The sequence below is a fragment of the Tympanuchus pallidicinctus genome, unplaced genomic scaffold (genome assembly GCF_026119805.1).
Source record: "Tympanuchus pallidicinctus isolate F22 unplaced genomic scaffold, pur_lepc_1.0 scaffold17, whole genome shotgun sequence".
NCBI lineage: Eukaryota > Metazoa > Chordata > Aves > Galliformes > Phasianidae > Tympanuchus > Tympanuchus pallidicinctus.
Window position 1 is genome coordinate 13,382,705 of NW_026294690.1, and position 25,971 is coordinate 13,408,675.

General features: G+C 47.4%; 1 protein-coding gene across 4 annotated transcripts in view; it reads right to left on the reverse strand.

Annotated features, from left to right (window-relative positions):
• PRICKLE2 (prickle planar cell polarity protein 2) overlaps positions 1-25,971 on the reverse strand; it is an 88,056-nt gene that overhangs the window by 24,930 nt on the left and 37,155 nt on the right. Inside the window, exons 1-2 of one of the 4 annotated variants that reach the window (XM_052678702.1) lie at positions 22,149-22,303; positions 1,927-2,110 (exon numbers count right to left, since the gene is read on the reverse strand). In XM_052678702.1, the coding sequence (XP_052534662.1) occupies positions 1,927-2,058 (132 nt within the window). In that variant the 5' untranslated portion in view covers positions 2,059-2,110; positions 22,149-22,303. Of the gene's footprint in view, positions 1-1,926; positions 2,111-9,745; positions 10,801-22,148; positions 22,304-25,971 lie in introns of those variants that run through there. The other 3 variants (XM_052678700.1, XM_052678699.1, XM_052678701.1) reach the window with 3 other exon arrangements.

Consider the following 25,971-nt stretch of genomic DNA (forward strand, 5'->3'; position numbering starts at 1 on the left):
GCAGAAAAAGTTGTTTCGTTTCATCTGTTTCACGTCAGAGAAATACAACAGCGAGGCAATGGAAGGCAGAGAAAATTTCACTGTCTGCAAATCTGCACTTTCACCCCAGCCTGACAGCAGTGTCCCAGCCCAGAGCTGGGCCCACCACCAACGGCTCCCAGCAGCTGCAGGCTCAGACACCAGCCTCCAGGAGGCTGAGCAGCACATTCTCTGCACACCACAACCATCACCACCGGCACAAACCAAAATCTCCTCAGCATCCAGGTCCAACACTAGAACCCACATAGAGCTCATGCAGTAAAGTACAAAAACTCAAGAATATTCAGTGCCACACACTTCCTTTGGCAGGTCCCACTCACATGGTGATCCTGCACTTTCTCTCCTTCCAAACACTATCTCTACCCTGAACACAAACAGAAATCAGAAGCTCAGGGAGCTGCTCTCCATGCAAGGACAACTCCTGGCCTCGTGCAGCAATTCTGCAGCCACATCTTATTTTGTCTCTTCAGATGATCATCTGAGGTGCAAAATGTACCCAAGGGGCCAGCAGATGAGCTATGCTGGAAGGATTTCAGTGCCTATGACTGCTCTTCATTTCTACTGTGATTAGAGAGGTCAGATCTGCTGAAAACCCCAGCAGTGCGCCTAGAGAAATGTATTCAGTAAGCCAGCATTTGTATTGAGAAGCACAGTGAACTACGAAAGAATCAGATGCTGGAAGAACCTAGAAATACACTAACCTGGGTAATACATGAGACCTCAGTACCTGCTGCTAGCAGTACCAGGTTGGGCATAGTTCTCTGGGGTGACTTATGAAACTCACCTGGTTTGTGTCCCTTGGTGCAGAGGACATTGGCACCACGTGTACCCGACCATGCACCCAATGTGGTGCCTCCTGGGAGGCTCAAAGGGAGCATCTACTGCAGGGAAGGGGACAGAAGGCAAGGCTGCTCCTTGATTTGCATGCTTGGATGGCACCAAGTGAAACGTACAGTGCTGCGGAGCTGAGAGCAGCACTGAGCCATGCTTGCAAAGACCAGAAAGGGAAAAAAAAAAAAAGAAACCCAAACAACTGGATTTTCTCTAAACAGACAGATAATATTTACAGCCTATGGATGGTGCCAAAATATTTCAGGAAATGCCTAAGCCCTTCTGAATAAAAGCTCAGGAAAACACAGTATTTAAGGACAGTAACTGTAACAATAAGAATGAAAGCCTTCCACACTCTCCCAACCTCCTTACACGATTTAAAATGATTGCCATAGCAATTATCGAGGCTAAGCGTATTTTGCAATCTCCTCTGCAAATTAAGTTCGTAGTTGAACATGCAAAAGATAAGCATAAAAACTAAATGAATCCTGTAAAGTGCACAGAGCAGAAATCAGCGTGCTTTCCACACAGCACGCTAAGGTCTAATCCATCCCATTCAACTCCTATAACGGAGATGCTGGAAAGAATTGGCTCCAGTGAAGGTTCAAGTGAGTCACAAACATCATGACTAAAGGGCCCAACCTCAAAACCTATGGCCCATTTTTACAGCAAACTGCTGGTGTTGGCCCTCCATGCAGCAGCTTGGTGGCCTAGGGGAGCAAGACAAGTACACCAGCTGCCCTGGATGCACAAGCATCCTATCAGCTTTTCCCCCACAAAACCGCAGTAGGCATGTTTTTCCTGTTTCATCATGGTAACAAACTTCATCCTGAAGGTACTTTGTTTCTCCATCTCTCAGTTGCCAGTTATACCTACACACCACAAAGCAAAAGCCCCATAAGGGTGACATTTCTACTTTGTTTCATTGGTGTGTTCAGAACAGACATGAACTGCAGCATGTAGCAAGCGTCTCACATCCCTACGAGAAAACAAGGGCGTTTATTTCTGAAGAGTAAATTCATACTATGTATTTGGGAAGCCCAGTGTTAGGGTTACCTGCTCAGGTTTCAGACCAGGAGGTACCCATGCATACTCCTCCAGCGCACAGCCTGAGTCGTCATCAGAGGTGGAATTCCTCTGGAAGTCGAACATCAGCTTGGTGACGGTCTTCTCCATCTCCAGGGGCATAACTGTTACAATGTGCTCTTCTTGGGAGCACTTACAGTGGAGACAAATCTTCCTGCAAGAGGGGGAAAAGAAGAGATCATAAAATCATAGAACGGTTGGGTTGAAAGGTCCTTAAAGCCCACCCAGCTCCAACCCCGTGCCGTGGGCTGGCTGCCCCCACCAGCTCAGGCTGCCCAGGGCCCCATCCATGGCCTTGAGCACCTCCAGAGATGGGCACCCACAGCTCTGGGCAGCTGTGCTGCTGCCTCACCACCCTCTGAGTACAGAATTTCCTCCTAAAGTCTAACCTAAATCTGTTCTCTTTCAGTTTAAAGATGAGACTCCCTGGTGAGCTGTAAATGGGAAAGAGGAGAGCTTCCTGCCAGCCACTGGCCCATCACTGCTCAACACAGCCATTTTTTTTTTAATGCTCAGGCAATTTTCAACACAGTATTTGTCTCTCTCACACAAGGAAATAAAAGTCCATGCTTTCTATGACAACATTTGGCAACCCAGCTGGGTCAGGCTGTCAAATGTTTGGGGCTACGTAATTGCTCTTCCCTATACTGCAATGCAAAGAGCATTTAAAGGGGCCACTTGGTGTGAGGGCCACGTGCCTGCCTGGCAGGAGCAGCGTGCCAGCCGGTAATTGTAGGGCAGCGACCAAATTTGGGACAGCAATCAAATTTAGGACAGTCGAGTGCTTGGCTAATGCACAAAATGGTGGATTGACTGGGAAGCTGTGAATGACAAGTCTTTTTAGCATGCTGATAGCATAAATTTGCTTATTAAAGTAGCATAAAAATTGATTATAGTCTGAACATATAAAGCTAAATTAAATTAAGGGAGGCAACATAAGCCAGGGTTGCATGCCAGCGGGATGCTAACAGCCTGGCTCAACAGCTTACACACTGTCCTGGACACATAATAAAACCCAAAAGCACAACCAAAGGTTGCCATTTAGCACACATTAGCTTAATTCAATGCAACTACAACTTCTTAACATTCCTTTTGAAGTTGATTCCTATTGCTGGTGGTCGATGGGAGATTATTCATGGGCTTGGAGCTGAGCAAAGGACAGATAGGAGTGAGAGCGAAGGACGAAGTGGGCTGAAAACCCCAAAAAAGGGGTTACAGTGAGCACTGATAAATTAGTTTCTATTTCTGAAAATACAATGCTCTTCCACGATATGGGTCAGTGGTATCTATTTTGAAGTAACCACGCAGGATTTTGAATTAATTTGTGCTAATCAAACTGACTTCTACAGAGTTAGGTATCCTTTAGCTTTTCTTCATGCAGTGGAAGGGGGAATCAGGCTTACATCTCAGAAATAATAAGGTAACAGACAGTAAAGTAATGGGAAAGTTTCTGTGATCAATGCAGCTTTCTCTGCTGCAACGGAAACCAAAGAAAATAGGAGAGTGGCAATAGTTAAATATCAGGTCTTGAATTCTCAAACACCTTTCTTTCTTTTTCATCACTACATAAAGGCCAGCGAAGCATAACAGTGCTCAGATCCAGCTTTGAGTCTAAATTTCCACTTGGCCATTACAGCACAAAAAATGCACTCTAGCAAAAGTCAAGAGGCTCCGTTCAGTCAAGCCAGGGAGATTTGCCAGATTTTCCCATTTCCTGCCTTTCATCAGATCTAACATACACACAGACCCAAACGCACACCGAGCGTCTGGTTCGCATCCAGCCAGAAAGTCTCGGCACCGCCTCTGGCTGTTACCTTAAAAAATAATCAAGGCGCAATTTCATGTGAATACTTTAATTTATCAGCTACTGTGGAAAGGCTCTGCCACAGCGAAGCCCCTGGCTTCTTAGCTCTTTCCATCTCATTTCATGATATGATTAGAAGCAGCTCAACATGCAACAAGACGCTAAGAATAATTAATAGCTCCAGAGCCTCAAATTCGGCGTTTGCGACTTCAGCAGTTCTCCTAGTGGAGTTTAGAACTCTTTTGCCAAATTTGATTTTCAGGACATCAATCACATGCTTCAAAGGGTGACAGCCCAGCAGTCTGCTCTTGGAAAACTAATGAGAGAAATGGTGGTATCAGGTGGCAGGATGGAGAGAACGGCCCCGGGAGGGAGGCTGAGCGAGGGCAGCCTCTGTCCCAGAGCTCTGGGATGCGCTACGTGCCAGGGGCCATGGCTACCACAGCAGCACGATGGAAAGGAGTTCCCTCTGCCATCTGGGTTTTAGAATCAGCTTCACATCTTCCAGCGGTGGCTAGAGGAGGTTTTCATGAGGATTATTCACCAGCCATACCCTCCTGAGGGCAGAAGTCAGATTGCTTAAAAATTGCTTGGGAGGATCAGAAAAGCAAAGGCTGAGAAGGACGCACGGAGCCCATCTGCTCAGCTGTGATGTCCCCAGGCCAGGACAATGGGCTTTGTAACCACTGCGCTGTCAAAAAGTGAGCATCTCCAGGGATGGAGTTTGTGCCACCTCCCTGGGTGAATCCCTCCAACTTCATGATCTTGCCCTTGAAATGTTCACTTCTCCTTTCCCCTCATTAAAAACAGAAGATTAACAGTTTTAATTACAATTATTTTCTTTACGTTAGGATATGTTGTTTCACGGGAACAATACTAAGTGTCTTAGGAGTATCTTTCTACTTCTATGATATGGTTTCCATGACTTCTTCACACAGGTCTCACTTACTCAACTTTATCATCTTTCAGCTCTCTATAATTAAAAATAATTCCCGGTAGTAAAAGCTTAATATAAAATCATACATTTCAAAACGTGAGATGAAATTGGAAAAGCAATATCCCCAACCACACTCAGAGCAGAGTGGCGTTAAACAAGATAACACCACTGCAACAAAGTGCTGATGCTCGACCGTATGGATGGTGGCAGAAGTGACAAGATCCTGGTGGTGCTGATACTTTGGTGCAGAGCCAAAAGCTTTGGGAAGTATTTGGAGTCGCCAACATGCCTCACAGCTCCCACCAGCTCATTAGGCATTACCGAGGCTGTGGGATAAGCACACTGGGGTGTCCCAGAGAAAGCAGAAAAGATCTGCGAGCTTATCATGCAGAAGTGCTGCCCTGGTGAGTATCAGAGATGCCCAGCAACAAAGCCACTGATGCTGTTCCTGAAAGGTGGGAATATCTCAGATACTTGCTCAAGTCGGAGCTGAGTGAGGACTGCTGAACAGAAGCCTAGCAAAGCTATGCTTCTTAATAAAGCACAGAAAGTCGATGGCATCCCCAGTCTTGGGCCCAGAGAGCAAACAGAAGAGCTGCCAAGCAGCAGGAGCCTGTGGGCAAAGAACAAAGGAGAGAGGGAACGTGCTGCTGTGGGAAGCATGGCTACAGAGCATCCCCAGGAGCTGTGCATGGGGCAGCCTCACAGCCAGGCTGAGAGGGAGGGAAGAACACTGGGAGAAAATAACATTTCCTGGTTTCAGATTTAGCTGGAAAGAAGCCCGCCTTGAATTGACTGCACATGGTACAGAGCAGCAGCGGCTCAAAAACAGATTGAAAAATTTGTTCGACTTAAGGTCAGCAATTCATCTGATGAAGTTACAAGATGGAGGGATGTGATTTTGCAATGGCTGCTTGACGTGGTGCTGCTGGCACACATGGGACCCACCATCCCATGCAGCCCTCAGATGAGCACTCTTCCTTCTACAGCATCAAAACAAAACAAAACCCAACAAGGGAATGTGAAGGAAGCAGGGCCAAACAGATCAAGAGGAAAATCTGGCTCCCAATCCCCTCTTGCTTGGGATGCAGAAGCATGTTTCCGGCCAAGGTCCACCTCCATGAGGTTCAACATGAGCCCAATTGATCTATAGGACAAGGATGTCTCTTGTTACATACAGCAGTTAATAGGGCACAACCTCTGTCATTGCCAGAGCCCATAACCTCAGCACCAACAGTAAGTGAAACTGCTGAAAAAAACCCTGGGAAAGGCAGGACTGAGAGCAGAGAGAGCCTGAAGCCAAGGCAGCGGGAGGAAGAAAACAGCTCTTTGCAAATGGTTTGGGACAGCAGGAGCAGTGCCTGCCAAGCTGGCCTCATGCTGCGTCCCTCCAGCCAACAGCTCTCAGGCTACATGAGCACAGATTTGCTCTCCTGGGCTTGTTAATGTGCAATGCTCCTGCCCCCATAAACCCTGTCTGCCTTGCTGAGGATCTTGTTTCCAGCTCAACTGGATGGACACACGGGCATCACGCAGCAAATGCTGCCATGTTAAAATTCCTCTTGGATATAGAGGGAACTGGACAAACAGTTCTTATCACCCACTGGCACTGCTTATCTCTGTTCCTTGCTTGTTTTTTTTCCGGGATGGAAATAAATGGGTTGCATGAGGGAGCAACCCTGTCACTGAGACAATGTGAGAACAGAGCCTCATCTGCAGCACAGGGCCACCAGACGTCTGTGTTATGCTCTATTATAAAGGATTTGCATGAATTTGTGCTCACATTAGCATGCAAGATTGGGAATCCCTCAAAAAAACAATTCTTTACTCAGCTTGGATGCAGTGTGTAAAATATAATGGGGCAATTCCCTTGCATCAAGGTGTAAGATGTACATGGCGCTCTGATTTCTTCCTAGGATTGAGCCATCATTCTGATTGCAATCAGACTTTTCAGTCACCAAACTACAAGACTTCAAGGAAAAAGGGAAAGGCTGAGGATTTGGAGTGGCTCATGTGACCCCTTGAGCCTCTTAACAAGGGCTTCTCAATGTTCCTGCCTGTTATCTCCTCCCTTCATTTGGGAGCTAATCAGGCATCCTGCCACCCTGAGCTCCAGCTACGCAGTTCCATTTCCCCAGATCCCATAGGCAAGGCAGACATCTGCCCAAACTGGAAAATGAACACAGCCCTATGCTCCCACAGAGTGCCCTGCAAATCTCCTCCACTACAGGAACCTCTCTCTCATTTTAAAGATGGGAAAGCTGAGACATGGCAGCAGGAGGTGTTGTGGGGCTCATAGGGAGCATCCAGCCCAGCTTTCCCCATTGATGCCTGAAACATCAGTTTCTGCACAGGAGCCCCAAGAGAGAAGCTGGGTGCCCTCAAAGCTCAGCTGCAAAGCAATGTCTCCTGGGCAAAACCTTTTGCTGTTTCACACTCTTCTAGACTGCAAAAAAAAAACAAAAAAACAAAACAAAACATTAGCAGCAATGAATTGCAAAGAATTCGTATCGTGTTTGGGTTGAAAAGGGAAGCTTTTATCTGCAAAACTGGGATGCAGTAAGTCAATGAAAGGGCCACAGACATTTCCAGTAGCAGCAATCCAAAGGACAAGGTGCCCTTGGTGTCCTCCAAGGACAGCTCACTTGACCTAAGATGTTGTAAGAACAGCTGGCTTGAAAGATCAACATAAAGCAGCAGCAACAGAGAACAGCAATGCCATGAAACAAAGGAAGGAATCCAGCAGCCAAACTATTCCCACAGATGCAGCTCCAGTGCTTAACAGTGGACTGGGCATAGCTGCACATCTCCAGAAAGGTTTGCAATAAGTCTCACTATTGCAATTCCTCCTGATCTTCCTGGTGCCAACAGCAGAAATTGCTGATGTACCGAGGTTGGTGTTTAAAGTTTTATTATGAACCCCATTTCCACTCCCGGAAAATTTCTCCTCTCCTGGCTGATGCCACCCATGCTGAGTCTCGAATGGAGACCCATTTCATTTTTAAGACTTGGTAAAAATCCTTTACCATTTCAAGATTTCTTCCTCGCTTAATTACAAAAAAAAGAAGAAAAATAAAAAAATCAAGAGCTACTCCTAGCATTGCAGAAATAGTCTCAAAGGATTTCTTGGGCTGCCTTCTTGAGTGAGTCAGGCCATTTGCTCCAGGATGGGTCCATACCACACAGTCCCCAGTCCCTGCTTCCCTGGGGCACAGCCCAGAGCAGCCCTCAGGCTGCCTCCGGTTCTGCTGGCTGTGGGTTTGGCATCATGTGGCAGACAGGAACCAGCAGCACAGAGCTGTCCCCAGGGATGCCAGACACAGGGCTCAGCCGTGGCTGCTGGGGACCGAGCCCTGGCTCTGGGCTCAGCATTACTCCCATGTGTGTGCTGCATGGTGCTGCCCTATGCCACAGGTGATCTTGTCAGATTTTTAATTAGACCGTTCAGCAGCTTTCCAGACTAACAAGATACAGAGCTGTATTTCAACGGGAAGGAAGAAAATTGCCTCCAAGCCACAGGTTCAACACAAGTCCTCAGCCTTCCAAGCCTGCATGACTCAGGTCCCTCTGTGAGCAGCATCTATCCACCTGTCCCTCTCTCTTTACCCACAACTCTGCAGCTCCAGCAGTTTCTCCTTTTTGCAATGGCCCTGCCAGAGCAAGAGCTGGGCTTTGCCCTGGGGCTGGATGTGCTATTTAAAGGGCCAGCACCAGCTTGCATTTGTGGCATGACAAACAGAAACCCTGGGAAGCAGTAAATACATTTCTAACTGAGCACATCCTGGGCCCTATGCCCAAAAGGAAAAGAAAAAAACAATTGATAGGCCAAATACTCGGACACAGGATGAGCTGCTCTTGAAATGATCATTATTTCAAAAGTTGAGGCTTAGGCAGCATCCCCTGAGACAGCATAGTGACCCATTTGTGCAAGCAATCATTGCCAGACCGCTCGGTTCATAGCTAACCCCAGCCAGCAGCGAGGGGACGGCGCTGGGTGCTCGCTTTGGCTGGAGCCGGCTGGTCTGAAACAAGCAGCAGGAGGAGATTAACATGCGAAGTAAAACATAATCTGGTTAGCTGCAGATCGTTTTACTTTACAAATCTGTAACCCAGGCTCACGCCAGTACCCTGATAAATACAAGGCATTGATGCCAGACGTGCGAGTGCTGCTGCAGCAGGTGAAATAATAGCGGAATAAAAATAAGTCAGATGGGTTACACGATAACAGAGCTAAAACTGAAAGGACGACACTGCATCTGGTGCAAATAATTATTTTGGCATTATTCTGCCCAGTGCTAATCCTCAACAGCTCAGAAAGATTCAATCACTGTTTAACCAAGGCATCACGACTGCAAAACTGGATTAAAATCTTTCCGTGGTCACAGGTCACGTCTGTGTCACATCTGCTTAAAATGTTCTTCCAAGGAACAGAAAAAAAAGGAAATCTGACTTTACAAGATTGCACTGCAAAACACAGCCTCCAGGTTTCAGTTCTAGGTTGATTTATGCTTAGGCACTGTAGCATTAAAAAGAAGGATGCAGAAAGATTAGTACTTTAAAGCTCGCTATCCTTGGGAATCCAAAAGCAGCACAATAAACATCTGAGCTGTAATGTCATCATCCAAGTACAGCCTGCACAGTCTGCTCAGCAATGCCCGGAGAAGCCAGGCTTCCTGAAGATGCACTGACCAAAGCAATGAAATTAGCATCGAGAGAAAAAGATTTTTTAATACTTATTCTTATTTAAAGCCAGCTGAGCCTCTCTGATTATTTTTAAAACGAAAAATCTGTTCAAGTGGCATCCCAGCGTCCGACTTCCTGCAGCTGCAGAGCTGCAATTTAACCATTAACCTTTTCCATCCATAAACAACGAGAACAGTGAAGGTTGGGAAGAAACCCACAACCCCTCCAAAGGTCACCGCTAACAGTGCACACAGCAAACTTAGCGCGCAGCGATGTGCACGCACGGAACGCCGCTCCTCCCTTCTCCTATTGCCCCCTAAAAACGTTATGACAGCTCCGAAGTTGTTCCAAGGGCGGCCTCTTACCTGGCGGCGTGGATGACACTGCTGCTACTCGTTCCAGCTCACTCGGGGCTGCCCAGCTGCTCCCAGCACCGCAGCACGGCGAAGCATCCTGGATGCGGGCAGAACGGTGCGACAGCCTGCACGCACCCGCTGCCGGGCGGCGGAGCGAGACGCAGGGCTGCGGCCGGAGCTGCTCAGAGCAGACTCCTGCTGGATGTTACGTGGCAGCAGCAGAGAAAAATCACCCCTGGAGAAACGCGCCGCTTTCCCCTCGTGCGCTGAAGCGCTTGAATTCCAGCTCCCAATCTGGACGGATCCCACCTTCCGCTAAAAGCATCAGTGGTGGCAATAGGACGTCCGATTTGCTCTCCGAGCACCAGGCACTAAAGAGCAGAGATGCAGCCCGCAGAGAATAACTGCGGGTGCGGGAGCGGCGCGGGGCTCTGCTGTTGCATTGCTCTCCTCTCCTGCATGCTAATGAGCAATGATGTCAGCAAGCCAAAGTCACCGCATCCGGACCGCGCGCCGCTGCCCGGCCACCCTCGCATTTATTTACATGGAAATCAGCCTGCTCTTATAAATCAATAAGCCCCGCAGGCTGCTTCAGGGAAGGGAGAGCAAATCCTTCCCTCTGGCTTGCATGTGCGTCTGGCAAACTGTTGGCTCCGCACCAGCTGCCCCAATTGAATGGCGTGAAGCCGCTAATTATCCTTCTCCAGCTATCGTCTCATTTGATACTGACCGAATCGCAAACTCGCTGTCAAACTTAAAGTACTGCTTCGTAGGTAAGCAGGCTATTAAAGCAGCGATCTGCTGGCTCTGAGCAGTGGATCGTTTTTCTCCTGGCTTTTAATGCCCTCTTAATTATTTTCTGCAGTCATTTGCTACGATTCCCCACTGGTTTTTCGACGCAGCCTGTTTGTGCACCAGCAGGGCTAAATATTCTAGGAAATGCAAGTTATTAGCTCGGCCTTACGGGCACCGCATATTTTAATACATTTTCTTTCATATGGTCTTGAAAGATGCCTGATTCGCACCTTCTGTGTCCCCCAGGAGCAGCTTCAGCAGGGAGGCTGAAGCTCCCCTCCCTTAATTCCCAGTATTCACAGCCATTACTGGCATAGTTGAATTCTTTTTATTTATTTATAAGCGCAGCTGCAAGCACAGGAGTTAAACCCTCAGCCTGTTGCTGTGCCCAGCTGGGTCCCTGGTGCCAACAGCATCACCTGCACCTCTGCTTTTTGGTGATGAGGAGGATGCCCTGGAGCAATGCTCATAGTAAATAAGCTCCTGCAGCCCCCCAGCCTCCTGCACTGGCACATCCTGTCCCTCCCAGCTTGTGCCTGCCTTTAGGCAGGCTGTCAGCTCGCCTCTGCTTCATGTGCCAAGGCCCCACGATGATGTATTTTCCTCTTAACTTCAGAACATGTTAATTAAAATACAAAGGAAGCGAGACAAAACTAAGCAGGGTAAAAGCAAATAAAGAAGCCTGCTTCTAAAATGATAGCATAGAGCAGAAAGTCTGTATGCAGAGCAGGAATTACTCACGTTTACTGTAATGATCTTCCTGGAAATACGTTGTTAAAAGTAGAGTAAGGAGGGGCTGTGGCTGGCACAAGAACATGTACCATGACGTGTGACAGATCCTGTGGGTGCTTTTTTTCACTGAACACCAATACAGTGCCTGACTTTATCTGCATTCACTCCCAAGGAGCAAAGGCCCTTGGCTATCAAGCCTTGGGAACAGAACATCTATCAGCACTCCAACTGGCCCTCGAGTAGCAGAACCATTGCCCATCCCCACCACCTGTCCCCATGATGCAGTCAGCAGCAGCTCTGACCTCCCAGAATGACCCCAATGTGGGGCAGATGGAGGTGTGAGTCCCATGTCCCCAGCTGGACATCCTACAGTAAAGCTGGGCTCTGTAGTATGTTCTGCTTGGCTGTCCTGGCCAACTGGATCATCCCAAAGAAAGGAATCATACCAGAAACTGGAAATATATTTCAAAGCTGATGCACAAAGATAAAATGTGGGTGAGAATCATGAGCTGATGTAAAGGATCAGCAAAACCACTGCTTATAGCCTCTCAGCTTCATGGCTAGCTCTAAGCAAGAGAGCTTTGCGTCTCCAAACAGCAAGTATTACTGTTGATCCTGGCATTCTTCCTACTCTGACACACACAGGCCTGAACATCCACAAAATCCAATGAGCAGGCTATTCTGAGACCAGAAATCAGATTAGAAGATGCCACTTTTGGACATGTAACTGTCTAAGGCACATGGAAATCAGCCTTCCTGCTCTGAGCACTGCTGGACTGCTGGCAATCTTTACATATTACTGTTCCTAATGCAACAGTTGAGAAAAGACCGTGTGTTGGGATAACTCCAGAAGACACACGCTATTCCTTGATGGGTACAGGTGAAATGGGTGTTTCATTAAGCAGCAAGGTAAGGACTAAGCCAGTGGAGCACATTTCTGAAGGTCACACGGAGGACTTGCACCTCTACAAGACAGGATGCTAACAGCTGTCTGCAGGGAAGCCAACAACCTGAGGTAAAACCTCAGCTGCTGTAATAAAGAATGAAAAGCAACTTCACCAAAAGCAGGGAGCCCATGCTCAGGTTCAGAAGCACGTGATGGATAACTCTTCTTGTGATTTTAGCCATATCTTTTTGTCCTTTGCTACTGGTTGTAAAGGCAAAGACCTGAACGTCACACTTTCTGCATTTGCACAAGCTCATCTCTGCAGCTAATCTAACAAATCACTCCAAGAGCCCCCTAAGTGCTGCCTTCTCCCTTCCCTTGGCAAACTGCTCAGCCAACAACCCACTGAGCTCCACGTGACATTGTGGTCACAGCACGAGACAGGGCACAGCCACCTGCAGCCACACAGATATTGCTGAACCTGATGGGTATCGGGTCAAGTTGCCTTTCTGAATTATTTACTAACATCCTCAGCTGCAGCTTGACACGGACGTGCTGCCTCAGGATATCTGCTGTCCCAAAAAGCTGCCTGTGGGATGTAGGCCCAACAGCAGACACACGGTCCATAAGAACAGCTATCTGTGCTCCCTGCTAACTCAGCCAGCAAGCAGAACTGCTGCAGGCGGCGTCGTTCAGAGCAAGGCACAGTGCTCAGGACACACAGTGCTGGCAGACTGTCCCCAATGCTGGAGCTGCAGACTGGATTCCAATCCATCATTGCATCACATCACCCCTCCGCCCCCCTTTTTTTCTTTAAATCACCTTAATGCAAGAAGCTTTGCAGAGCTTACCAACAATAAGGCTTTTCATAACCTCCGGCTTTAACTCTGCGCTACGATGCTTTTTATTTTTGTATCTTACCATCAAATTTGTAACAGAATGTGAACAACAATCTGCACGCTTAGGCTTTATTTTTCCCCCTTTGCTAGCCTGGCAATATCCTCATCTAAAGGCTTTTTAATAGTGTCCTTTAATAATGTTTACAAAAGCCTCATTAGAGCTCTGTATCAAAACTTAAGCTAAACAAACCCAAAGCACTATTTTTTAATTAAATATTTTTCTTGGGCCCTTTCCACGAACAATAAAGTGCTCCGTGAAAATACACTACAAAGGAAATCCATAAATCTTCAGCTTATCTCATGGTAAATTTTCCAAAGATCTAAACCTCAGATCAGTAAGACAAATTAATTGTCCATTTGCACCAAGCTGAAGATGCACTTACAGGACAGCCCTGCCACCATGCACCTCGCCACCTGATGCAGCCAGGGTTGTTGTCACTTTACATGAATTTTATTTTATTTTTTTGCTTCAAACCTGTCTGATCGGGTGTTCCAGGTCACTGCTTATGCCCTGAGGGTTTAATGTGTCTGCTCACAGAGCTTCTCTCTATGCCATGCACAGCAAGGAGCCTCCACCTGCTTCCTCCAAAAGCTGTGCAAACCCCCAGCGTTTTGTTTCTCCCTCGTGTAGCTGTCCCTGTGCTCGGTGGCCAGATGTGAGCCATTCCAGAGTCCTGCAAAAGCAGCACATTTCCAAGTGCCATTCTAAATGCAGGGAGATGGGTCACAGAGGATCACTCAGCGGGAAGAAAGGTAGCAAAACGGGTTTTTGTTTCCTACTGAAGAGTGTGAAGCAGACCTGGGTGATACAATACCATCTTGGAAGGGCAGATGGGCTGTGGGGCATTGGTTTGGCCCATCCCAAACTCCGCTCATTACAAGGCTTCTACACTTCATCTAACCTTGACATTGTCATAGGTGGGCTGGGTGATCTTAGATCACCAACCTTGGTGATTCTGTGATTCGATGATTAAATTTAAAATAATAAAATTATACAAAATGGCAGTTCAATTTAGTTTCACCAACCGAGACTCTTCGGGATCACGGACCTGGAGTGCACAGATCAGATCAATGCATTTTAGGATATCACAAGATTTACACCCTGACTGTCCTGGTATGAAGGTTTGTTGGACACCACACGTCCTTGAGACCACTTGGCATCGGATACATATGACAGTAGTTGTTTGCTATTCTTCCTTTTAATTAGGAACAACAATTTGTTATCATAGCTTGACATTTGTTCATACTTGGAAATTGCTTCCTTGAATGATATGCTGAGATTACAATGGGTTTTCTGTGTTTGTATTGGTTTTAGTAGCTCATAACAAACCATGAAATTCATTACTCTTGCCACAAGCACCCATGAGATATGCCACAGCCAGGGTGTGATTTATACAGAGCTCAACTCGTGGAAGTTAAAAGGCTTTTAATGCTGCCTGCAAGATCTCCAAGATTTGACTTTTTATACTGTGAGTTCCAAAAAAATAATGGGTGCAAACTATTCTGTTGTTTTATTTGCCTGAGGAGCTCAAGCGTTAAAATCAGGGTACAGTCAATTCACTAAACATTCATTAATTTAAGTATATAATTTGAACAGCTTTTTTAATGGTAAGCCTTTTGTCCTCCAAGTTACTACATCCTTATCATAACTTACTACATCCTTATCATTTTTAACAGCAGAGATGCTGTATACAGGCAGATACTTAACAGCACAACTTCTCTGCTACAACATAATCCAGCAAAAACATTCTCATTGAAAGAAATCACTGGAAAGCAGCCTGTGCCCTCAGCATCCTAAACAGAACAGGCCTGTCAGTCATCTCCCAGACCCATTTCTCACTGCCATGTCAAGCCTTATACATCAAGTACAATATCCAAATCACCAGCCCCATCAAGATCATTAGAGCTGCTCAGCCCATCATGAAAAGGTCAGCGCGGTGCGGAATCAATCACAGCGCCCATCAAAGGCAGCTGCGGTTGAGAAGCCCCAACCCCTCCCTCCTGTAACTGTCATCTCCTAAACTGGTTTCCCTTATTGTAAGGCATGGCCCAGCTTTTATCTTATCGCAATCTACAGGGAAATGCAACCAAGCCAGCTGCCAAACGAGCAGGACTCCAAAGGAAGGATTAAGACCGTATCGGGTCTGGGTTGACCACCTTGCAAGGAGGTGATGCCGTCACAACAACGAGGCACAGCTTACAGTTGTCCCCAGCTGGGGAATTGCATGGTTGCATCCCACCCATGGAGGAGAATGAGCATGACACCAGTGTCACCACAGCAGCGTGACAACACCAGCTCATGGCACTTCCAGCACTGGCCTATCAGGGTCACCTGCCTGCAACAGGCACCAGGAGGGCTGAGAGCACCCAGTCACTTTTTAAGGGGGGGGGGGGGGGTCAACAGCAATATCAACTGCAATTGCTCCTACCAGCCTCTACTTACTTGTTCAACAGGCTAAAAGCCACAGGCCATTCTTTTTTTTTTTCCCTACCAAACTGTGCTGCATAAAGCATTATCTTCAAAGGGGCAAAACAAATACGTTTGCTAAACATTAGCAGACTAAATACATCAGTCTTTTAGAAGCAATTAATGCTGCTAGAGACTTAGCAAGTCTCATTGTTCCATGGTTCAGAACGGGCTGCTCTTCAAAGTGAGAGCTAGGTGACAAAAGAACAGCTGATATTTTGAAGACAATTTTGAGGCTGAAGGCACGGATCAAAATGCTTTGCTCCCCCAAGTTGTCATGGCACAGAAGAGATAGGGAGCACTATGACCCAAACAACATCTCACCTGGCTCTGAAATAAGCCCACAGAAACCAGCTCAATGCCTCAAATTCCTTCTATGTGTGAACCATGATGATCCCCCTTTATCAGCAGGGGAAAGCAGAGAGGAGGGCAGCTGGGCTCCCTGCAGCACCGAGCAATCCAAATGCATCCTCCTGAAAGACAGTCCTTATCTCAAAGATGAGCAGCTATGGATGGCCAAGCAGACAGATGGGGGAAGGAGAAGGGGAGCTCACGATACTGGCGAGACTGTTATAATTAGTGTAATAAGCAGCAATCACTGCTCAACAGCTGCCTTCCCCCCAGCGAGCATCTGCTCCACGTAGCACAAACCCGAGGATGAGGAGCATTCTGACACTTGCTGTGCTTTGAAGTTTTGACTTTATTAAAATTTTCCTTCCAGGTAGGATGTGGGGAAATCAGCCACCCTGCTCTGCAGCCCCTTCGCATGAGCAAACAAAACGATGGTCCTGAATAGGGACTCCACTTTGCTCCTGCCTGATTTCACACAAGGCTTAGAACAAAACCTCATCACCTCTCAGTTGAGACAAATCTAAGGCCCACGGAACCTCAGAGAGAAACCATTCCATAAAAAGCAGTAAAGTATTTCCAACAGGTTTTGCCACGGGTGTTGGATGAGCTTTCTGCTTGGAGTCAGACTTATGCCACACACTATGGAGTTCAAGTGACCCTTTCCCAAGTTTTGGAGAGCTGAGGACTGAGCCCTCCAGCATAGCCCTGATATCCCAAATAACCACTTGCTGCTTCTCATCTCCTTCTGTGGACTGCACTGCGATAGGAGAGAATGATTCACCTTACTCATGCTGCTCCACCACCCAACCCCTTATCAGTTTGAGGGCATTACTGCATCACAAATTCAGCAAACAGTCGGGTGGCAAGGATGCTTATGTGACAGCCATGGGTCCTAATGAGCAAAGTACGTTGTGGATTAGACCCAGGCAGCTTCCAAGACCCTGGGCACATTGTGAATGCAGTCTCGTGGAGGATTGCTCCATCTCTCTCCTTCTCTGTCAGGCTTTTGTCTACAGAGATGGGCAATGGGAACAGTAGGCTGCATGGGCCCTAATGGATATTTTGGCAGAGTTAAGCACTGAGCTCCTGCTGATTTTCAGTGGCTGTTAGACACTGATAACATGCCTGATGTGAAGATGTTTGGAAGCGTGAGCTCTACGCTCATCATGCAAGGGGCTGTTTCCCACAGTGTAGGTTCTACAGTGCTTCAGAAAATAAGAGTACTGAGAAAACAAATAATGACAAGCTCCAAAAGCAGAAATGTTTACCACTGAGGAAATTTAACCCCTCTGTAAAATAAGCTCTGGGTGAGGCTGGGCTGAAGGGCTCAGCAGTAATTGCTAACAGGCGGTGAACTGCTGGGACCAGGATGTCAACAAACACCATGCTGAAGGGTTAAAACCATGCCATGAGAAGCCAGAACAAGGCTTGCTTTAATTTACTACTGCAAAGAAACACATCTGTACTCCCCTGACAAGCATCACACCAAGGTAACAAGAAGAGCAAAAGAGCCTTTTGCTGTGACACAAGTGATGGGGTTCACCAGAGCCTGAGCGTCTCTGAGCTGCTGCCTTCCCTGTTAACAAAGGTTAACAACCAGCTTACATGAATCAAACCTATGCATGCAGCACGCAGCAATGCCTTGGCTCAAGCAAAGTGACAAAGTGTGACACAACAGTGACGTGCAGTGAGCAATGCTCAGCGCCATGCGATGGAACAAGCCACACAATTTGTGCTAGTTTTACTGTGACTGGGAGTGGGGAAGCTCATTTCTGGTAAAGCAAAGGGCCTGGGAACACTGACGCCTGTGGAAATTAATGAGCCTCTGAAGGATGTAAATGGACCTCAGAGACATCCACAGTGAATCTATTAGCTCATTAGTTAAGATAGCATTTATTTTATACGAAAGGTAAAGCAGGTATTTCTCTTATGTTTGCATATATCACTTTTACATTTGCAGACAGAATACCAAGTTGGTCTCATGATGCTCTGAGGCACTTTTCCCTTCCATGCAGAGAGCTTGTAGCAGATGGCCAGCATGAAAGGGACATGGCCAGCATCATGCACACAAGGCTTCCACTCCAACCCCCAAATATGACAGACATTGGCAAGTAGTACAGTCTAGAAAAAGGTATCCTAGGACCTATCTAGAACAACACCCCACCTCATCTAAATCTACCAAACAGCCATGGCTTCAGACTTTTCACTTACTGCCATGATCCCTGTAGCCCAGGATGCAACAGCCAGCGAGCAAATATATCTCAATCAATTAAGTAGCTTACAAAATACAGGAAATATTTTAGATTTATGCTACCAGAATAATTTGATGCCTTCTACCCCATTAATGAAGCAAGTGTTAATGCCATTTTATCATCAGTTCTAATCCTCCCGGCACAATTTCACATGACGAACAATGCACTCCCTGACTTGATACCTACAGCTGATGTTGGACACAAGCCCCAGGCAGCAGCTGAGGGCTCAATCTCCACTAATCCCATCCCTTTAAAGCAACTCCAAGTTGTGCAATCTAAAAAGGAGGCACATGAAGTCACTTCAGCTTATCTCTTTAATTGCCTGCCTGTGAATCAGGGGACCGGTGTCAGCCACCCGCACTCACACAGGCGGGGAGATGAATTAATGCCAGGCAGAGAAATCAGGCCTGAAATATTTACCGTGAGCATTTTCAGGACTCTAAGTGAAACTGTGGAAATACTCACTCGCTGCTGTGAGTCCAAATCCAGGAAAGGAGCCTGCAATAAGGTGAGAGCCCTCACCTTCCCTCTGCTGCAAAACACAGCAGCTCCACTTCTTGACAGCTTTCCTGCTCTGCCCAGGGCCAGCACAGTGAAAATGTTAATGGATACAGCTCCATGAATATTCAATGCACATTTTCTTGTGAGTCCTCCCCTGGCTAAACAGACCCCTCATTACTAAAGCCCATCTTCCTTTTGTTTTTATCTTTGCATTGAGTTGGAAATGTCAGCACAGAAACCAACACTAAAAGGGATAGAACCCAAACGCAAACCTCAGGGGAACATAAAGAAAAATCCAGCCCTTTTGGAGCAAGTATTCAATCTCTGCTCCCTCTCAGGACATATAGATAAAGGCAGGGGAATAAGCCAGCACCACAGTTTCTTTTTGACTGTAGTTACTTGTCTGATATTGCCGTCCCTTGGCTTTCTTAATTGCATGTGGAGGTTCCAACCCCAATGAGGCACACTGCCCATACTGCCTAGATACAGCCACACCTGGGAACCACTGCCATGGCCAGCTCTGCTCTGCCACCTACACACAAAACAGGGGCTGGGCTGCTATTCCCACATCTGAAGCCTGACAGCACATCCATTATTCGGCTGTGGCTAAGCAAACAATCCCAGATGGACACAGGGAGGACTGGGATTGCCCCATCCTCTCCCAGAAGCATCACCATCGCCCTTTGGCATTGCAACTCTTGGCCACACTCCAACATCTCAGGACGTTGGACCGTGAGAGCTCACCACCTCCAGAGTCAGGACAACCATTTAGGAATCAAGACGTAAAACTACTAGGGTATTTTCTGCCTTCCAAGCCACTGCAATTGGTATTTTGGAATACTTCCCACCAACCATTCTGCACACTTTTGCATGGGGTTCTGCACATCCCATCCACGCAGAAAGCTGTCCCAGCTGAGTGCCATGCTCGGGGTGCCAGCAATCACATAGGCATGGGAAGGTTTGCTAGCAGAGCAATGCAGCCCAAATTCATGCCGCACTGCTAAAAATATAGAAGACTCCAAGGAATAACACTTGTGTATGTTTAAGCTTTAGGTAATTCATCCCAAATACATAGTTTCTTGGCATTGATAGTAAAATTAAACCGGAGGGCAAGCATTTAGTTCTGTTTTAGCTGGGAGAGTCCCAACTTCTGTCTCTCCAGTGTATACAGGCTCCTTACGCAATCCTTGTTTCAGCAAGTTCTGCATCAGGGAGGTGTGAAGATAAGGCTAACAAGGGGAATGTCATTAAGAGTGAACGTCATTAACAGTGATTAAGAGTACAAAAGCTATGAGCCACTCTATGTGTACCACAAGGAGTCCCCAAAATGGACACATTGAGTCTCTCTATTCTAACACACGGAGGTGAGGGGAACAAGTGGTGCTAGAAGGGCTCCCCAAGACACTCTCCCTTGTGCCCCATTATGTGAGCTTTCCCAAAGACGACTGCACATCCTGGCTGCACAGTGAGCACACCCAAAACCTCCTGTGCAGCAAGGAGCCTGTGCCAACTCCACTGTTACAAATATTTTTCATTGTTAACACATGGAAACAGCGCATTCAAGAAGTCTGCTTCTACATATCCCTCTATCTGCATAACACAGGAACAGACACACACACCATCACTTTTTAAATTCCCAGTTGCCAGAGCAGCAAGCCCCTGGGGAGCACGGATGCCCATCTCTCAGTGACACACCAGAGAAGACTGGCACAATGTCCATCACTGGCCTGAGATGGTTGGAGGGCTTCCAGGTCACCAGTCTCAGCACTATTGGAAAGGCCATCAAAGGACCCCAAAATAAGAAGCTTTTTTGGGGGCCCAAGCAAACCAGCCCTGAGCCAGCAGCACCCAAATGAGATAGCAACTGCAAGGAGAGCTGGCAAGGAAAATACTTAAAAAGTGAAAAAGAGGGAGATTTTTTTTCATTCTTTCTTTCTTTATGTGAACAGACTAATTTGAGGTGCAAGTAGATCAAGTAACTAATTAAGGAAATAGCCGATAATTTAATCAAGATCATTAGAGGAATCAGCATGGTGCTGCCATTATTTAAACGGTACCAGAGCACAAATACCCTCTCACAACAGAGCTGTAAGGAACTCATTGGGTCCAGCCCTGCCAGCAGCTGAGCCCAGGGACTTCCACGTAACACTGCTCGCTTGTATTAACCAAAAGCTGCACACCATCTGAGGCTGAATCAGGAAAATACTGAAATCTCCTGGTAATTTCCTGCAGACAGAACATTTAATCATCTCCCAGCCTCCACCGCAAAAATCCCAACTCAATGATTCACACTTCCAAAGGAATTTGCCCCACGAACAAGCGCAGTCCTGCTGTGGGATGCAGCCCTGTGTCTGCCCAACAAGGGGGAAGCAGCTTCTAAAAGAAATACAGCCCAACAGGTCGAGCCACGGGCATTTCTCTCTTTTGGCATCTTTATGGCTGTTCATGGGATGTGCTGTGCTCCTCCAGGGGATGCGGCAACGCATCAGCTCCCTGCACTCGTCCATTCTACATTTATTCTCATTGAGAGCTACTTTCTCCTACAACACACGGAACCAGAAATCTACATCTGTCACCACCCAGGCTCACTCAGCACCTTTCCCCCAACAGCCCCACACTCCCACGTTTTGCCATCCGAATATTTTAAGGCTCCCACCCAACGCAATGTGTGTTGGGTCTGTATGCGTGCACGCCAGCACCCTGCCTGTCTCACCCGTTGCCCCACCAGATGCACGGATAGAAACATCTGCTTCCAGAGGGAGGCACACAGATCATTTGCACTGCTTAAACAAACACAAACAGAGGTAAACAAGCAGCTCAGTGCAGATTCCTGCTCCTCTCATGTCGGAATCCTTTTTTCCAACCAAACACATAATTTGTCACTGAGTGGCCGAGTTGTAAAATGCAGCTTCCTTTCTGCTTAATTCCAAGAGCATTTGAAAGCAATTGAATCCAGAAAGCTTGATTAAGGACTTTGAAGCCTTTGTTTCACTTAAAAGAAACCTTTGTTTTGCCTCAAATAAATTGGACATTTTCTCCGGAATTTACAATAACTCAGGGGAAAAAAAAAAAAAAAGAAAAAAAAAAAGCAACATCCAAAAGTTAAAAATAACCCTTTCCTCTCTATTAAACACAGCTGCCAAAGGTTCGGAATTCACATTCTGTCATGCCACGCAAATCCCTGCAGCAGCTGAGAAGACACACACCATGTCTGGAGAGCAAGCACTGAAGATAAGCTCCAGGCTCCTGCAGGGTTCCTCACTTCAGATTTCTTAGGCAGAGTATGAAAGCAGCAGAGGTTCAGAAGCTGGGACAGCAGAGCCCCTAAAAGCTGTATGGTGCCCATAGGTCCAAGCGCCAGCCCCATGCTGCCCCAACAGCACAGGGGCAATGAGCACTGCACACGGAAAGTAGCACAGTGCGGGTGGAAACCCGAGCTGGAAAGAAAATCATTTCCCAATGCAAACATTTGTACAGCACTAAAAGAGCTTACACTTTCATATGCTGTAAATGGAGGGTGATTACTTACTGGGCTAAACGGGCACGCAGGTCACATGCCGAAAGCCCCCCAGGTATGGTGCAGGGGTAGGCAAGAGGCTGGGGCTGAGCTCGGCGCTGAGGCTGGTGCCAGGGCCGGGCTGCATCCTGCTGCAGCCGCTGTGCCTTTGGCTGCCGGAGGTCATCTGGGGAGTTGGAGCTCACGGCTGCTTCCCCAGCTCGCAGAGTGACGCCCACCGCCGTTTTTAGCTTATTGGTGAAAATTGTAAGCCTTAATCCAATCCTGTCCCTTTACCCAAATTTAGCTCTCGGTGGAGCCAGCATCCCTCACAGTTTTGACTAGAGGTCTGAGCACATTTACCTTGTCTGTGTGCAAAGCACAGAAAGAGAAGCAATCAAAAACCCACGCTCGGTTTGCTTCACCTCTTTCTCCCCTGCACATTTCTAAGAAACCTCTATCTTCCTGCAGAAAACCAACCACCAGCCCCTCTCTGCATGTAGCCTTGCTAAGGCCAATAAAAGCAGTACGTATCATAGTGTCCAACCATACACCAACACATTTTGGGCATGACTGCAGTGCGTAAGGAGAGTATAGAAGTGGTGAGAGCACAGTTCCTGAAGTTGCACCAAATTTCACAAAGCAAACTGCTGAATCACTTAGCACTCCTGGCAAAGAGCAGCCTGCCTAGTACACACATATGGTTCTCCTTTCCAGCAGACGTTAACTGTCGGGACCCAGCACACAGATCTGGCCATCCCTCATAGCAGCAGCCCCAGAACTGCCCTATGAGCAGGGCATTTGCCCATTTGCAAACAATGGGTGGCCTTGGGTAACAGCCCCTTGTGTAAATGCAGATTTCTGTGCTTCATTCCAGATACGCAGCGCTGGAGTGTCTCCAAGACGCAAACCAGCATCTGGGTGAGCTTTGCATGCGTGCGTGGTTACGATCTAACAGAGGGGCCCAGAGTTGCGTGCTCCAGGTGTATGGCTGCAGGGCCAGGTGCAGGCAGCTCCACAGCCACGGCAGGGGTTAGGGCTGAATGGGCTCCATTCATGGGGAAGCAAACAGGGCTCCAAGCCATTCAGAGGGAACATTTCTGAGGGATATTCCCATTGTACGTCTAATAAGTCCCTTTGCAAGTTTTAAAGTTAGAAATAATCCAAACATGCATTAAACCGAAGTTATTGTTTTGGACTGGGCAACACAGGGAGCCCCGAGCCATGCCGCCCAGGAGAGGGACCAAAGAGCACCCCCAGTGGGGAGGGCTGGGCTGGATCTCCAGGAACAAAAGCAGCTACAAACCAGGTTCTCCACGTGAGAACCTCATTAGAGCCCAAAGCCCACACAGCAGACAGACTACAGAGGAAATTGGAGTCTAATTTACACGGAGAACGATTACTTACTGCAACCAATTAGTGTCAAGCTGACTGACAGCCGACCCAAAATAGGCTTTCCCCACCCTTGTACTGCAAGTCTGAGCTTTCCTTATTGCTTCGCTTCTGGCAGGTGAGCGGTAGCACCTTGCCATGAGAGACAGCAGGGAGCATCCCCATAACAAACCACGGTAGAGCTGCCTACCCAGAGACATGGGCAGCAGCATTGCAAATGTTCTCTCTTCTGTTCTTAAATCCCATCCCAAAAGGCCCAACAAGGCATTCACAATTTATGAAAGGTGTTTCCCTTGTCCTAAGCATATATCCTCCCTGCACCTGGGGCTTTCACTCCCTGCTTTGCAATCACATCGGTGATCTTGGGATACAGTTTGTATTCAGGCAGCAACAGAGCCTGCAAAGCACTCAGCAGCAGGACTTCATCGTGTTTACCAATGCGCAAACTGTTTGCTTGCAAACACTGCAGAGAAACTGCCCCTCCTCCATACCAGATGAGTCCAAAAGCCATCAAACAGACTTTAAAACACCCTGACATACACACATGGAACTGATTAAGTGCTGTTCATCTTCCATTCATTGTTTAAAAAGTGCCTCATTCTGCATTATCTTTCTCTCCTTCCCAGGAACATGCTCTTTATTAACAGCACTGTCTAATCACTACCCTTTGCTCCAAACCACAGTCTGGGTGTGCATTTTGAACACACAGATAAGAAAGAGCATTTAAAAGCAACGTGCTGCATTATCCTTAATGAACTTCTAAGGATGGTCTCTATGTGACTCTCATATTTAAAGACTTTATGGATCTTCTGTACAGGTAAGACACATTACTCTTTTCATCTCTGCAGGCTAGACAGAATCTTTAAGTAAACTTCTCTGCAAAGATAACTTGGAGGAAGTGCTCTGTGCTGTGTCTACGGCTGTTTGATAATACCTGGAGACAGCCCGGACCTCAGGTGGTGTCAGGCAGCAGCAGGGATGCTTTGATTCCAACTCACTTCCCATCAAGGGTGATAAATCAATTTACACCACAGGAGCACCATCAAGAGACGGCCTCATCCCAGCACTTTTGATGACAGCCACCACAAAGGCTGTGAGTAGTGGCCCTGTTCCCCCTTGTTAATCTGAAAGTCTTTGCTAATTACAGCATGCATGCAATGAAAATGCACATGCGCTCACACTCCCTGCAATTAGGCTCTTAATCTTGTGCTTATGCTCAAACCTACCTCCTCCACACCCACTTTTACCCAAGAACTGCTTTACCAGCAGCCTGAAGGGCAGCACAGCACAGCTCCAGTTCTGCATTCCCCTTGGTGCTGCTCTCTTCAGAGCCAGGCTCACAGCACCTTTAACTCCCATTAATTCCCACTACAATTAACAGGGCAGCTCGCAGAGCACTGATGACAGTGGGATCTGCAAGGGCAACTCTATCAAAATTATCTATGGATAAATGAGAGTAATTATAGCAGCAAATTCCTCACTGAGACTTTATCAGCTGCGCTGTTAGGGAACAGGGAAGGCTTCAGCTCCCCTGGTTCTGCAGACAGCTCTCCTGGGGCAGGCGAGATGGTGGTTATCCAAGAGGGGAGGTAATTGCTTCAGGAGAGCAAAGCTAGAGAAGCCTTCAGAGTGCATCCGTACTGCTCCCAGGAAGGCTTGTGGAAATGATGTGCACTGATTGAGGAGGTGGGCTGCTGGGGCTGCGCTGAAGCTGCAGGGAGGGGAGGGATGGTGAGAAAAGGGTGGAAAGGGTGAAAAACAAATTAACCCCCAACAGCTGCACAAAGGAGCGGCCTGCTCCCTGCAGGCATCCCTGCCTGGTGGCCACTGGAAGATGAAAGGCAGCAAGAGCAGTGGCAAATACTTGTGACGATGCTTATGGGCTCAAGGTCTTTGAAGCCATCTTGAGTGCTGCTAAATCACTTGTTTTCTTCGTGTTCTGTCTAGGATTTGGCTTTGTGCTCCCATGTTTATGCTGTGTGCGTCCAGAGGCTCCAACCAGCAGGTGCTGGTCTGGTCTGGGGTGCCCCAGGTGCGGGCAGCACTGGGGTCTCCCCAGTCCCAGAAAACCAAAGCATTCATCTTTTCAAAGCAGCCTTTCTCTAAAAACCGATCTGGTGCATCTTTCTGGCTCCCTCACTACTTGCAAGGAAAGAAAAGCAGAAACCAACGCCATCTTCCTATGCCTCTGAATATGCAATAACAGGAGCTATTGTAATAATAAAAACCAGAAGGAAAGGCGAGAACTTCAGCTGCAAGCAGCCTTGCAATCCTGACCCTGACACTCCTGACAAGGTGACAGGTTATTAAGGAATATCCATATTAATCCCAACTAAAAAGTGCTCTATTCAGCCAATTAAAGTGCCTGAGCGCTCCCAGAGACCTCTGTACTCTTTTTCTTCTCTAAATGCCCTCTTAGGGAAAGGAATGGCTTCTGCAGAGATGAACTGCCCAGCTCCTTCCC